This window comes from Polypterus senegalus, chromosome 10 (assembly GCF_016835505.1).
Source record: "Polypterus senegalus isolate Bchr_013 chromosome 10, ASM1683550v1, whole genome shotgun sequence".
In the NCBI taxonomy this organism is placed as follows: Eukaryota; Metazoa; Chordata; class Cladistia; order Polypteriformes; family Polypteridae; genus Polypterus; species Polypterus senegalus.
Genome location: NC_053163.1, coordinates 40,495,460 through 40,510,326, shown reverse-complemented (window position 1 = coordinate 40,510,326; position 14,867 = coordinate 40,495,460). Strand labels below are relative to the sequence as shown.

Below are 14,867 nucleotides of genomic sequence, written 5' to 3'. Positions count from 1 at the left end.
TTTATATATCTTTTCTTGCCAGCCCAAGTCATTCAGATTCTGCTTACAACACAAATGTACGATTATTTTTTCTCAAATGGCCAGTTCTTTGGCCTGCTAATCATGAAAAATCAGATTTTATTCTCATGACACTTTATTTGCATATTTTATTATACCTACTTAACTTTTATCGACATTTATCTATCTCTATATTTATTTTTCTGTATCAGAAGGTAGTTTAAGTTAATTTGTTTTGGGTTCAATAGATGTATTTTTCATATTTTCGACTCTTGTTTTCTTTTTTTCACATCTTTGAGTCCCCCTTTTTGTTACTTCGCACCCCCTAGGGGGATCACCCACAGTTTGAGAACCACTGTTGTAGGGTTTTATTTTGTAAAACACTCTGCGGCATTTCAAGCTAAGTTAGATTCCCTTGTTTATTCAGCCGTCCACCGGTGTTCCATTTTTTTTATAAATTGTATTTAGTCTCTCTTTATTTACTAAACATTTTATATGATGATTAGAAAACAGTTATCTTGTTCAGGCTTTAATTTAAAACAGCATTTTCATCAACAGGTTATAAACACTTTGGTACTCAGGGGGCTTTGTATAATACAAAGTTTTAGAAATTCTGTTAATGCTTGGTAATAGCCTTCCATTTTACAGCAGTTATGAGCCCCTGAAAATAAGAACGGTTATAGTAGGTTATAGGAGCCTATACACTACAGGGCTGATGATTAGGCTTTGGACACGTTAGGCCAATCAGGATGGAAAATGTTTTTAGTGAATAGTTACATCATATCTATTATATGCGTTAGCGCAAGGATTACAATTTTACTAAAACTGGGAGGTTTTATTCTTTCTTTTAGGTAGTCCAGGTGACATAGGACAGCTGTCATTGAAAACTGCTTTTCCCTCTGTTTGTGAAAAAGCACCCTTGGTTTTAGTAGCATTCAGGGTCAAGGGATGTAAGTTTGAACTGTGATTCCAAATGTCTGCAAACGTCTTGAATACGAGTCAAAGGACCAGGGTTTGTGCAGGGATCATAGTCAGGGGCAGAATTAAGCTAGACATTATTATTCCAAAATGAAACATTGACTCGCCCTATCACAAAGATAAGATAGGAAAAACTAAAATTTACAAATACTAAGTACAGAGGAGATTAAAAACATCTTAATAGCGGATCAACAAGGGATCACCCCAAGCTCACGCACACTACAACATAACCTACGTGTTCTGCGGTATATTATCAGCTAAACTGTCATCTATGTAGGCAGATCCACGGGTTGCAACGAGTTGGGTAAAACATTATTTAACATCTGCTAGTATGAGGCTAATTAACATGAGCCGGTTATTGTTAGAATCTTACCTGGCACTAAAAGTGAGGCTTGTGTTCCTCCTGATTCAGGAAGAACATTAAATATTGGAGTTTAGAATATGAACTAGACTGATAGTCTTGATGGTAAGGACATTTGTGCCAAAATAAAATAAATAAAGTTAATTATGAAGTAAATAACCACATGAAAAAGTGGAGTGATTAAATTTGAAAAACTGCCGTGATGTATAAAAACATTTGAAATAAATAATAAGCTTTTTTGACATGCACAGTCCGAAATAGTCTGAATGTGTCTTAAAGAGTTCATTGTTAAATAAAACTTAAAAGGCAAATTAAAAATATTAAATCTGAATAAAACACAGAAGTATCATTTAATGATATCAATTAGGGTTAAGTATTATCAAGCACCGGGATCTATTTATAAGGTTTATTTAATTTAGTTATAAACAAAATGATTGTTGGCATTTTGCTTTGAAATGAAAAATAGTTTAATAGAGCTTTAAGAATTAGAATGCAAGACAAACCTCTACACTCTATAGCAAAATGTTGCTGTTCCAATAGGAATATCTCGGATGTCTGTTTTATTTTAACTTTTTGACAAGAAACCCCTGGTCAGGGAAATATGCCACCTATATTGAAAATGAACAGTACCGACATGCTAACTAAATAGATATAATCTAAGATATTTTAGAATATGGCCCTGGGCGCTACCCCATGATTCTGACCAACTAAAGGGTCTGCACTTTATTGTCCAACTTCCTGCTGGTGCTATGGATCTTGTAATGGAGACTGCAAAAGATTCTATAATCTTTACTCTGTAATGGTCCATATGACAGAGATCTAGCGTCTGCGTCCGCAGTGTTAACCAGTCATAGGACATGATGTTCAAAATTCACCTGGGGTTTTTCAAATGAGATAGGACGAGTGTGTTCTGTATTCTCTTTACTGTATTAACTATTCACAGTGACCATACCCCCGAGACCTTAGGTTTTTTATGCCGAAGTACCTTTCACTGACCCGAATAAGAGACATCCATCAAACTGCCCTTGACACTTTCCTGGGAATACAGGTGGGTGTGGGGTGGGAGCGGGGTCAAGCAGGGGGCAGACATCCATCAAATTCCCCTTGACAGTTTCCTGAACCAATCAGATGCAAGGGGAGGGTTCAACGAGGGGGTCAGACATCCATCAAACGGCCCCTTGACAGTTTATTGAACCAATCAGGGGCCGGGGGCGGGTTCAAGGAGGAGTCTGGGCGGGGACAGAGGGCCCTTCACCCATCCACCGCCAGGGGGCGTTGCCAAAAGGGCGGAGATAGGTCACGTGAGGGGCCGGGACTTTCCGGAGTGACGTCATCAGGGGGCGACGGGGCGTGGCTTACGGGCGAGGCTTCCGGTATGACGTCATAGGGGCTTAAAGTCATTAATCATTTTGATTGACAGTTTGACAGAAACCCCCTGCCTATAACTACTAATGTATTCCAAATAACAATATATTATTTACCCTCTACAATTCCATACACCTCACACCCAGATAAACAGACTTGGCTCTAAGAACTTTACATCTCACTTTAGTTGTGTCAGTGGGGAATGGGTTAGCAGGCTGCTTGCTGCTTGTGCTGACTGACACAATTGCAAAATAAAGACGCTGATGATGAGCTGTGAAGGAATTTAAGGTGGCCCAACATTCCAACTTTTTTTGGAGGTTTTAGGGATTCTAGTGTTAAATACTGCTGTAATCCTACTTGCACTGTGATTGCAGTTGACTAAGCAGCTCAGTTACACTTTACTGCAGGAGCTGTTTTTCTACTGGTATGAGATGTAAAAGTAACGTGAAATGGTTTTAGAACTGGTTTACCATCTGTTGCAATGGGAAAAGTTCAATTGCTGTCAAATAAGATGGATGCACTGTCTGCGCTTATTACAGGCCATAGAACAACCAGGTACAGTGGCATGTTTTGCTTTACAAAGAGCTGGCTAAAACCTGATAAACACTGTTTTAATCCTGGATGGATTTCACCTTATTCGGGCAGACAGAGACCCAGTGTGGTGAAGGAAAACTATAAGAGGGGGACTAGACATTAATGCGAATGAGGAAATCTTGTAAAGAGGAGCATATTACAGTTAAAAGTACAGTTTGTAATTCATACTTTGGCATTCTGGCTGGTACAGATGTGAACAACACTGGAACAGCACAAAGTACAGGCCTGTCTCATTTTCTCTTCATTCTGTACACCTTAGACTATAAATATAACACCAGGTCATGTCACTTGCAGAAATTCTCAAATGATTGTATGCTTGGGGTTTATTGATAAATAGGATGTGACAGATTATAGGAGCTAAGTGGAAACATTTCTTGGTGTAAAGAGAATTGTCTGCATTTTAACATCAGCAAAACTTTTTTTTTTTTTTTGACTTTCACCACACCAAAGAGCTTCTGTGTCTGGTCATTATTCAAGGAATAGATGTAGAGGTGGTGCACTCCTACAAGTACTTGGGAATCCACATTAATGACAGGTTGGTACTTGGAGGTCCACATTAACGAAAGATTGGACTGATCTTGGAACACAGAGGAACTATAGAAGTAAGGGCAGTGCAGGCTCCTTTTCCTTAGGAGACTGAATTCCTTTAATGATGCAAGTGACATCCTTCACATCTACAATATAACTCTGTGATGGTCAGTGTGATTTCCTACACTGCGGTGTGCTGGGCTGCTAAGATCATTTCAAGAGAGGCCGTCTAAATGAACAAGCTTTTTAATACGGCAAGCTCTGTTATATGAGACACTCTGGACCTCCAGGAGGTCATAGTGAAGAAGAGAATTAAAACAACACTGGCTGCCATTATGAACAATGCTGCACATCCTCTTCCAGACACACTAGCACTGAGGACTTTCAGCCAATGAATTATTTAGCAGTGTGTCAAGAAACTCTACTGGGGGTCCTTTATGCCAACAGCAATATGTCTGCATACTACCTCACTGTGACTATGACTGTCAAGTCAGAACTTTTATTCTTTTCAATTTTCTTTCTTTATAGTCATTCTAGTGTGTGTACAGATGTGAATGTGTGTATTTATTTATTTATTACTTATTTACTTATCTATTAATGTATTTGATTATTTAAACTGTTTCTGTAAAAAGCTAAATTTCCTACTGGGGACAAATAAAGTTCTATCTAAAAAGTATATACTGTACAGTATATGTGCATTGTGAAGAGTGAAGACTGAGTCTAAAACTCTAAACGCACCAAGACAGTGTTCAAAACATGTATTGTTTTAATTCAGGGACATACCTTGTACAGGCTTCTCTCCAGTGAACACAATAGTTTTAATTTAATTCTTGTTCCTTATTCACTCTCTCTCCACCTCCCCCATGCAGCCTTGTCCACCTTTTATCAACTCTGAATCCCAAGGTGGAGCGGCTCCTTTTATAGAGGACCGGGAAGTACTTCTGGTGATATAGCACTTCCGCAGGTCCCACAAAACAATGAGGCCTTTCCTCAACAGCGCACCCTGGTGGCACTTTTGGACCCTGACAGGGCTGTCCTTCAGGACTACAGCGCACAACATGCCCTACTGGCATTCATACTGGGATCATGCCCGAGGAACACTGCCATCTATTGTATTAACACTAAAATGAAGCCTAAAAAAAAACATGTATTCCTGGCCCACCTTAAATCCCTTCTCACGTCTCCATCAGTGTCTTTTGTGTTGTAAATGCGTCAATCAGCCCAAGCAGCAAGCAGCCTGCTGTCCAATTCCCCACCTTGACGGAGCTCAGCTCAGGCAAATCTTCTCCCAGCTCAAGCCAAGGCTCCTTATTTGCGTGTGAGATCTGGAGTTGTATAGGCTAAATAATGCAGTATATCCTTATTTGGAATACATGCATTTTATATGTGTTCTGTGTATACAAAGATCTGGGTAAGTGTAGGATGAAATGAAATGCAAGAAATTCAAGAAATGCTGAACACATACCTAAAGCAGAAACCTTTTCCATGTTATACTAATAATGACATGAAGTGTAAAATGTGTGAAGACATGTGGCTGCCAATGAGTTAAAAACCTCAAGCTCAAATATCAGTCGACAGGGAGTTTACATGTATTCTTGAATGGTTTTTAAGGATGCAGACTATTTTTGATAGAGAGAATTGTTGTTTATTATTAAAAACTATGTGATCATTGACAATATGAGTTTGAATTTTTCTAAGTCTGATTGTATTATTGGCAAAAATGAGGTTTATGATCTCTCTCTCTTGCTCCTATGTGAATATGCTTCTGATGAAACAACTGTATAGAGTGCCATTTGAGAGAAATTCAGACAGGGTGAAAGTCATGTGGTGTGAATATGTGGAGGTAGATTTTGTTCACTGACTGTGGTATTGTGCACTGCACACATAACCTTTTCTAAATGTACATGTAATTTATTTTACTGTATAGCAGACCTACAGTATATTAATCTATACAATGTGATCTTTTACTGTATTTCAGAGAGTTTTGTAAATGGAAGCGGAGGAAGCCTGGCATGAGTTTATATACATTGATGAGGCTGGATTTAACCTGGGAACAGTGAGAAGAAGGAGAAGAAGCATCATTAGCCACAGGGCTATTGTCAATGTACCAGGGCAACATGGGGGTAACATTACCCTTTGTGCTGCCATTTCACAGAATGGAGTCCTCCACCACCATGCCAACTTACAACACTGACCTAATTCTTGCATTTTTGAACAGATTATACAATATTATCACAGCAACAAACTAAAAGGACCAGATGTGATACATTGTCATCTGGGAAAATGTATCTTTTACTGTAAGAAAAACTGTAAAAACCAACCCCTGGAATATGTGTAGGCATGATTTTTCCATACTATGCAAAGTATTTGAGCATAGTTACAGTATGTATTACAGTACTGTACAGGACTATATAGTGTAGAACAAAGTGTACTTTTTGTGTACTCTAGCAATTATTGCATTAGATGTCAATGCAATTTTCTGGCCTGACCATAACCAAAGAAGGGATGGTGTAGCTGAATAGGCTTCTTTTTTTGGAAAATTTCTACATTTGTTTTTTATATAGTGCTCAGTATGTAAAGAGGTCATTGGGTTGGGGAGGGGGGCATAAGTAACATTACTCATTTCAGTAACAGTATTTTACAGTAGTGTTTTAAATTGATCACAGTATGGTGTAAGGCTATGTTGTAGTTTATGTGTTTTTGAGGGTTTGTGATGTCTGACGGCAAAGATTGGTTCTGATATAAGATTGCATGGGCTTGAGTATAGAGTTTGTTTATGAATAGGAAGTTTAAACTTTTGGGAGTTGAGTGAGCAGCTATGAAATTGTTTTTAGATTTTTGGGAAATGGAGCTTATTTTCAAGAAATGTGTCTAAGCAATCGAGAAACTGTAAACTCAACTTGATCCAAGAAAATGCATTCAAAAGGCTTGTTCATGGAATCCAGTTCAAATGTTCTCAAAATAGAACAAAATGAGCAGCTTTGTAAATGCTACAGCATGACAGACATCATAGGCTTTTATACATATTCTGCCTTTACATATAGAACAGGATACTATATAGCAGTATTGTAAGTCTGAATATACACTTACTTACACATACTAATTTCTCTGCTCTTTTACTCTTTCAAAGTTGGGCTCAAATGGTACTTGTAAAGCTTGCATCTGAATATGCTGTGGAACATGGTCAATTGTGCTAAGGCTCACATTGTTGAGTCCTTCAAAATGACTATTGTCTTCAGTAATCTGCTGTTGTATTTCACGCAGTCGAATTGCATTATTTTGAAGCATCATATGAACAATGAGAGTTTCCTATTATGTAGATGTGGCCATCTTTCAATTGTACAAAAAGGGATTATTTTGTTAAAAGTGTCTATACTGTAGGATTTGTGTAATACTGTACAATACAGATATAGTATGCCACTGTAAGAGACTGTTTCCTATCCCCTAGAGTATTAAGGTTGATTTACTGAGACATCTTACTGTATAAATTCACTGTAGTGTAATATTCATGGACCACAGAGATATATTACCAGTTTTCTTCTCTGAATGTTCTGACTATGAAGGCCACTGAGAATCTTCTTAAATTCAGGTGAACACCCTGTCCTACTTCCCTCATAGTCATGCCATGACCCAGAAAATCATAACTGATTGTTGCTCTGATTTAATTTGGAATTCCTGCTATTGTTCTTGGTCTTCGTCTTCCTCATCTTCCTCCTCTTTCCCCTCCTCCACCACCTCTGACACACACTCCTTTTTCTCTTCTATTGCTACGCTCCATTGTTGAAATCACAATTCAGCTCACACATGCCACTTGCATTTGAACTGGCTTATATCATGTTTACAGATTGGGTTCAGCAAATCACTGATTGGACATGTGTGAACAATTTTCAGTGATGGTGTGTTATCGATAACAACAGTGTGTTTTTTGTGTTTAACCTTTGTGGCCTATGTGTGCCATTCTATGTCAAGGTGTATCCCACATAAAAGTCTGTTTTGTGAATGAGAATGTGTTTAGAGTTTTGCAAAAAGAGTTAATCAAATCTTCAAATGGTGTCTAACCAGGTAAAAATTGTTTAAGGTTTTGACAAAAGAGTGATTGATCCAGAAATTGAGTATTATAAAAACAAACATTCAATCGCAATAATGTAAAACATATGAAAAAGTTCTAATCATTGAGCCCAACTTTCAGTTACATCTGATCTGTTTTCATCACATGAAATCATATTATCTGTTCTCCAGAGATTGCATTGTTTTGCATTTATCCAATCACTATGTAGTTAGTCCGTAAGATGAGCTATTCTTTTGATGGTTTGTGTGTACAGTTTTGATGGAAAAGTACCATTTTTGAAGAGTTTATATCAGGCATGTCAAACTCACTACCATTGGTTGGCTGCTTCGACTGCCATACGTGCGTCAGCGGGCCGCACTGTAGCAAATACTATTATACAAAGTTACTGTAGCTTTCTTTCCAATACTGAAAACTTTAAAAAATGTAACACTTAAAGTTTAAAGAAAAGCAATTTATTTCCATACAATCTCCGTACAACAGCGTACAATTAGAGTCTTGGCCTCTTAGCTAGGCCCTTATATCATTATATTATATTCATTATATTATATTCATTGCTTATATAGGAGTCTTACAGTGTGAGATCTGTTTCTTTTGTCCCGACACTTGGCATCTCTTGTTAGTAACCAGTTCGTCAATATCAGGCTTGAAATCTTGTGCAGCTGCAACTTTTATGAGGGATGAAATGTGCTCGACAGTAAGTCTTGAGCGATGTGGGGTTTGGTATCTTTCATTAATGAAAACAATTGCTCATAAAGGTAAGTGTTTCCAAACATAAACAGTACTCTCGGTGCCAACTTATAGATCTGCACATACTGTATGAGGGTGGCAGGTAAGCATACAAGCCTGGCATACCAACTTCGTTGTGTTTTGCCTTCAGAACAGAATCTGACTGCAGTTCAATCAATTCCATTTGGATATTCTCAGGCGAATTCTCAACATTGTAAGAATATGGTGACGTAAACAGCACAAAGTCCTCTTCGTGTGAACTGAAATCACGAAAACGCTCACTGAATTCATTGCTCAGTAATATATGTTGGAAAACAAATCCTCCAAAAATCTAATTTTACTTTACTAAGTTTACTTCAAGGTTTATATTTTAAAATAAGCCAATATGCAAAAAGCCCCCTGACCTACACTAATTATACAAACTCAAAATCACAAAAATCTGTTAATAAACAACTCCCCGACCTCTCGCATCCACTTCAGATCTTCAGGTGTAGTCTGCACTAATTGTTCGTTGCAATACTAGCACGAAATTACATAAAACAAGACCAAAAAACATGAAAATATGCGAGCTATTACTACTCGTGATGGTCAGTTCTGCCCAGTGGCCAGTCAGCAGCCCAGCCAGTAGTGTAGCCTAGTGGTCCGCAACCTGTTTGACACCAAGGACCGCTTTACTAGAAGCAAATTTTTCCAGGGACCGGTGGGTTGTTGGAGTTTGGAGTTTATGGGGTGATTATGTTAAGTTATAATTTAGTAATAGAAACTATACAGCTTACCATAATGCAGAATCAGTGAGAGCCCTGAGCTTGTGATCCTGCAAACAGACAATCCCATCTGAGGAGGATGGAAGACAGTGACACGCGAAGTGTGTTGCTTATGTTCAGTCTACTCCGTAATCCCTTTTTGGTTGCTGTCACTGCAGAAAACGTGCATCACAAAGATAGGATGTTGGAAATGGAAGCAGCTTCAATAGCTTCCTTCGCATTATTTTAATCTTGTCCTGTCTACAAGTTATGCTTACGAGAATTTTTCTCAGCATTTCCTTGCGATGATACATTTTCAGGGTGCGAATGATGCCCAAATCCAATGGCTGAAGCACTGCCGTGCAATTGGGTGGGAGGAATTCAACGTGAACATTATCTAAGTGCAGAAGCATGTTGTGGTCAGCACAGTTATCAATCAGAAGCCAAATTATCCTTTTCTTCTTCTTCATATTGTGAGGTTTCTGAACTCTTTTGGGATTTGGGATCCCCACCACCCAATGGGAACGACACGCTGAAGTGCGTCCCGAAGCGCTATTGCTGCTTGTGAGATTGTTTGTCCAGGTCCCAAGAGAGTTTAAAAACCTCATATTTTCTTGAATGAGTGCCGCATTAATATGAATGTTTCTTGAACAACCATCAGGGAAACCACATAAAACCGGCTTTTTTGGCGTCTTCAAATGCAGCAGTTCGCATACATTGGCAACCCGAGAGAATTCTGCTTTTTTGCATATAACAAGTATGCCATTTCTATAGAAGGGTGATAATGAGTTAAATTCTAATGGATGTTTTTCAAATGTTGACGAGCAATAAGGAAAATGTATCACTTAAAACCACACAAAACAAAAACAGCAAAAAAACAGTACAAGGAAAGTTTGAAGAAAGAACATTTTTTACAGTGTTTCTGTTTGGGGATCATTGTGCAAATGTCCACAACCGAGCTGTGACCGCAGAACTAACTGCTCTGTGGATGATTCATTCAAGCATTTCAAGGTCACTTCGTTGTAATGAAAATATCTGCTGCTGAATGTACTTCGTAGTAATGAGATTTCTGTGGACTCGTGTCATATGGGGAAACTGTCAGAAACATAAAAATACTTTGTTGTAATACTCTCTCACCGTGGACTCTGTCCTCTTTATGCGCCACTGCAAAGCCCCGCCTGCCTAGCATTCTGAAAAGTGCCCTCAGTGAAGGGGGCAGCCTTTTTGCTGTAGCCCTTCACTGAGTGAATCTCTGTTGCTGGCAGTTCTCTCACGGCCCGGTAGTGGGCCACGGACCGCAGCCTAGCACTTCAGTTGCGACTTCGCGGCTGCAACTATACTAGCAGATGACGTTTCCGGTACCGTAATGCCATGGGAAAACGTGCTTTTGTCAGAAGGCAGAAGTAAGAAATGTCAATAAGTAACGCCGAAGATGCAGAATGATTCAATCACAAATGATAGTAATCATTTTGTACAAGTTTAGTGCTAACTAGGATCTGTGTTGTGGGCCGCGTGTTTGACATGCCTGGTTTACAGTATATGGTTTTAAATAAAGTGTGTGGTTTTTAAAGAGATGCCTGACATTTTTTATGCTGTCTGAACGTTTTTTATGGAATTGTGTTTAGAGTTTTGAAAAAAAACTGTAGTTTCAGAAACCATGTGTAAGCATTCAGAAAAAAAATGTAATTTGAATGTTTGTACTGTAGGGAAGGTTAGATGATTTTTGCTTAAAGTTATATTATTTTAATGCATTCTTATTCATCATGGGTGTTACTGTAGTCTGTACAAGTGACAATACTATTACCAGAGGTGGGAAGTAACAAATTGCAAATTCTTCATTACTGTACTTACAGAAAGTAGAATTTTGAGGTATCTGTACTTTACTTGAGTACTTGATGACTTTTTATTTTTACGCCTTACATTTTAACACAGAGATTTGTACTTTTTACTCCTTACATTCTAAAAACAAGCCCGTTACTTTAGTTTTAATGCATATGTGGGGAATTAAGTATTTTTCTATTTTTCATCCTTTCATGTTCTCAGCATAAAGACCGATTTCAACCTAAACGAATGGGCCAGTGGTATACAGGAATGACAATCCCAATAAAGTATCAATCAGCACGAATCACGCATGCCGGACTTAACAAGATGGAAACATTATAACAAGAAAGAAGAACGGAGCGGGGACTCGACTGTGAAAACAAGGCAGGCATGTGTCTATGAAAAGTGATTCCCATTCCCAGCAATATCCAAGTTGTCTCTGAAGCTCAACAATAACATTTATTTCTATAGCATATTTTCACACAAACAATGTAGCTCAAAGTGCTTTACATGATGAAGAAAGAGAAGGCTTCCTGTTAAAGGCTTTTCAGCACTGCAAGAATGATTTTTACACCCAAAAGGACACACCTTGATTCAGAGAACTTTGAGGACCAGCTTCTGATGAAGTTGAATAAAAGATTTTGGTAGTTTTGTAAAAATAAAGGAATTTCTGACAAAATTGGCCTGCTGATATTGAAAAGTGAGCACTGGAGCAATGTGAATGTTCATTATCTACTGTATATACTGTTTTTGTTTTGTTGGTAATCTGAAGTTACAGTGATTTGATATTTTTCAAGCAGTATTAATATACTGTAAGTTTTCAGTCAGCATTGAACAGAAACTGCTTGTACAATCGTTATTGAAGAGGCTACTTTATACCTTTACATTTTGAGTATATTTCAGAGCCTGTACTTTTTTACTTTTACTTAAGTAAAAAAGTTGAAAGAGTACTTGTACATTTACCAAAGTCTTTTTTACTATTCATAAAACATACCTTTTATCATATAAAAAACTTTAAAGGTGTGTCTCTGCCTCAGTGAGTCCAGGTAAGAGGTCCCCATTCTTAATACTGTCTGAAGGCAGCATCTTATTTTTGCTGACATCTCTTCTCTGATGGCTTCTCAGGTTTTGCTGATAGATGAATGGGACAAAGCAAAGTACAGTACCTCCAATGATAGGTGGAACTCCAGCAAGGTAAAATGCTACATGGTAGTTACCTAAATAATCATGCAGTATCCCTGCAATTTAGAAACATAATTTAATGAACATGCGATACAAAAAAGTCAACATTCATCCATCAATTTTCATATTTTTTCCCTTTAATTCAGCTCTTAATTCAGTTAATATTCATATATCTTATCACTGATCTTTAAAGGGTCATGGAAAGCTAGATTTATTTTAGGCCTACTAGGAAAACCGAGAATAAAAGCATAAAATTTATCTTCTTTACTCTTAGAGCTGTTGCTAACATGTCAGTTTCTGGTCACGTAGACTAATTATGCTGCCAGTGGGGGGAGAGATAGAGAGAGAGAGAAAGAGAGAGAGAGAGAAACTGTGTTACAGTTAACCCATGTTATTAGTTAACAAAACCAGGTGGCCTTCAACAGTATATATTAGTTGTATTCTAATTTAGATTTATTACCTTATTACGGAAAGGTTGCAGGTTCAAGTCCCAGCGCTCCTTGTTTTGAGTAGTGAGCTGCCATTATTATTACTATAATATATTAAAAACATACATTTGATTTAGGTCTGAAACATCTGGTGTAAATTTTGGCAACCTCTCTGAGTTGATAATGTTTATCTCCATTCTTTTCACAAGAGCAGCGATGACCACAGTTGGTACTGCTGTGATTGATGCCTGCTCAAAACTATTTGTTGTACCGGCAATCAAAGATATGATGTCCCGTGACCGCTATCAGACTGGATTATTTGAAAACGCTATGCCATGGAGTATAGGCAAGATAAAAAAAACATGTTCAAATGACAACTCATGTTCAAATGGCATAGTGTTTTGAAGTAGTGACATTTTAATGTATGAATGTGTGCATGTGTGTGTGTGACAGAGGCAGAGACAGATTTAATATCATTCAAGTGGTTACTGAAATATAAAATTAACATTTTCATGGTATAACGAAACAAGTTTGCTTTTATTCAAGAATAAAACTGAATAACAAAAAATTCAAGTGACAACATGATTCACCGGCATTTGTGTGTCTGCTTATACCCATTCAACAATGTCTTTCACGGGTAGCAAAACTTTACACCGGCTGTTACAGACTGAAATCAAAGGCTTCTTCTTTTTGGGCGCGTACACCGTCAGCATGACAATACCAGATCTAAACACTAGTGTGGTGAATTATTCGTGTACTAAAGTGACTATAGCTGCAGGTGGAAGTCCCATTTTACTTCTGGTGCAGAGCAGAGCTGCGTTGCGGTGCAACAATCTATTAGCCAGTGAAAGCGTTGTGAAGAAGCTGTCTGCTGTTACAGTCCTACCTTTGTCCAGTCTGATAGCGGTCACGGGACATCGTATCTTTGATTACCAGTACAACAAATAGTTCTGAGCAGGTATCAGCAACAGCGCCCACTGTGGTCTTTGCTGCTCTTGTGAAAAGAATGGAAATAAATGCTGTCAACTCAGAGAGGGAGAGTAGCCAAAATTTACACCGGGTGTTACAGACTCAAATTAAATGTATGTTTTTATTATATTATAGTAATAAAAATAATAGCAACTCACTACTCAAAACACAGAGCACCCAGTCTTGAACCCAGGACCTTTTGTTTATAAGGCAGCAGTTCTTACCGCTGCACAATTCAAGAATACATGTAAATTCCCTGTCAATTGACATTTGAGCTTGGATATTTAAGTCATTGACAGCAACATAAAAATCAAATGCTTTTTTTTTTTTTTGGTTATATTCTTGAATAAAAGTGAATGTGTTTATTTGATATTTGGATTAAAGTCTTCACACATTATACACTTCACTTCATTATTAGTATAACATGGAAAAAGTTTCTGCTTTAGGTATGCATTCAGCATGTCATTCCTTGCATTTCCTTTCATCCTACACTTACCCAGATCTCGTTAGACACAGAACACGCATGAAATGCATGTATTCTAAATAACAATATACTGTATTATTTACCCTATAAAACTCCAGAAAACTCACAAGCAGATAAGGAGCCTTGACTTGAGCAAGGAGAACTCCTTGTCCAAGTTCAGCTCAGCTTGTGCTGATCGACACATTTATAAAACAAAAGACGCTGATGGAGAGGTGCAAAGGGATTTAAGGTGGGCAGGGTTACAAGATTTTTCGTAGGCTTCAGGGATTCTAGTGTTAATGAGGGAAGTGACATCCTTCACATCAACTATAATTCTGTGATGGCCAGTAGAAATTTTCTATGCTCCGGTATCCGCTCACCTAGAACTGTTTCTTCCAGCCCATTTGCTGCATAACTAGAAGAACTGCCATCTTGAGCAGGCCACTACATGAGACTCTCACATGAAAAGGCTTTTTGTGTTTTATACGCATTTCCTTTCCATTCTTCAATTACATGGGGTTTGTCTAAGGGTGTCCCAGCACTCTTGTAGTTTCTATCTGTTCTTACACATCATGCTTTGAACATTAACAACTAAATGTTTTCAAGATTACAGCTCACTGGAACATATATCAAATTCAATTTT

At 38.0% G+C, this 14,867-nt stretch overlaps 1 protein-coding gene across 4 annotated transcripts in view; it reads right to left on the bottom strand.

The window, feature by feature from the left end:
- slc16a2 (solute carrier family 16 member 2) overlaps nucleotides 1-14,867 on the bottom strand; it is a 181,192-nt gene that overhangs the window by 38,425 nt on the left and 127,900 nt on the right. For all 4 annotated transcript variants that reach the window (XM_039765758.1, XM_039765761.1, XM_039765762.1 and 1 more), the window contains one exon: nucleotides 12,177-12,420. In XM_039765758.1, coding sequence (XP_039621692.1) covers nucleotides 12,197-12,420 — 224 coding nt within the window. In that variant the 3' untranslated portion in view covers nucleotides 12,177-12,196. The remainder of the gene's footprint in view (nucleotides 1-12,176; nucleotides 12,421-14,867) is intronic.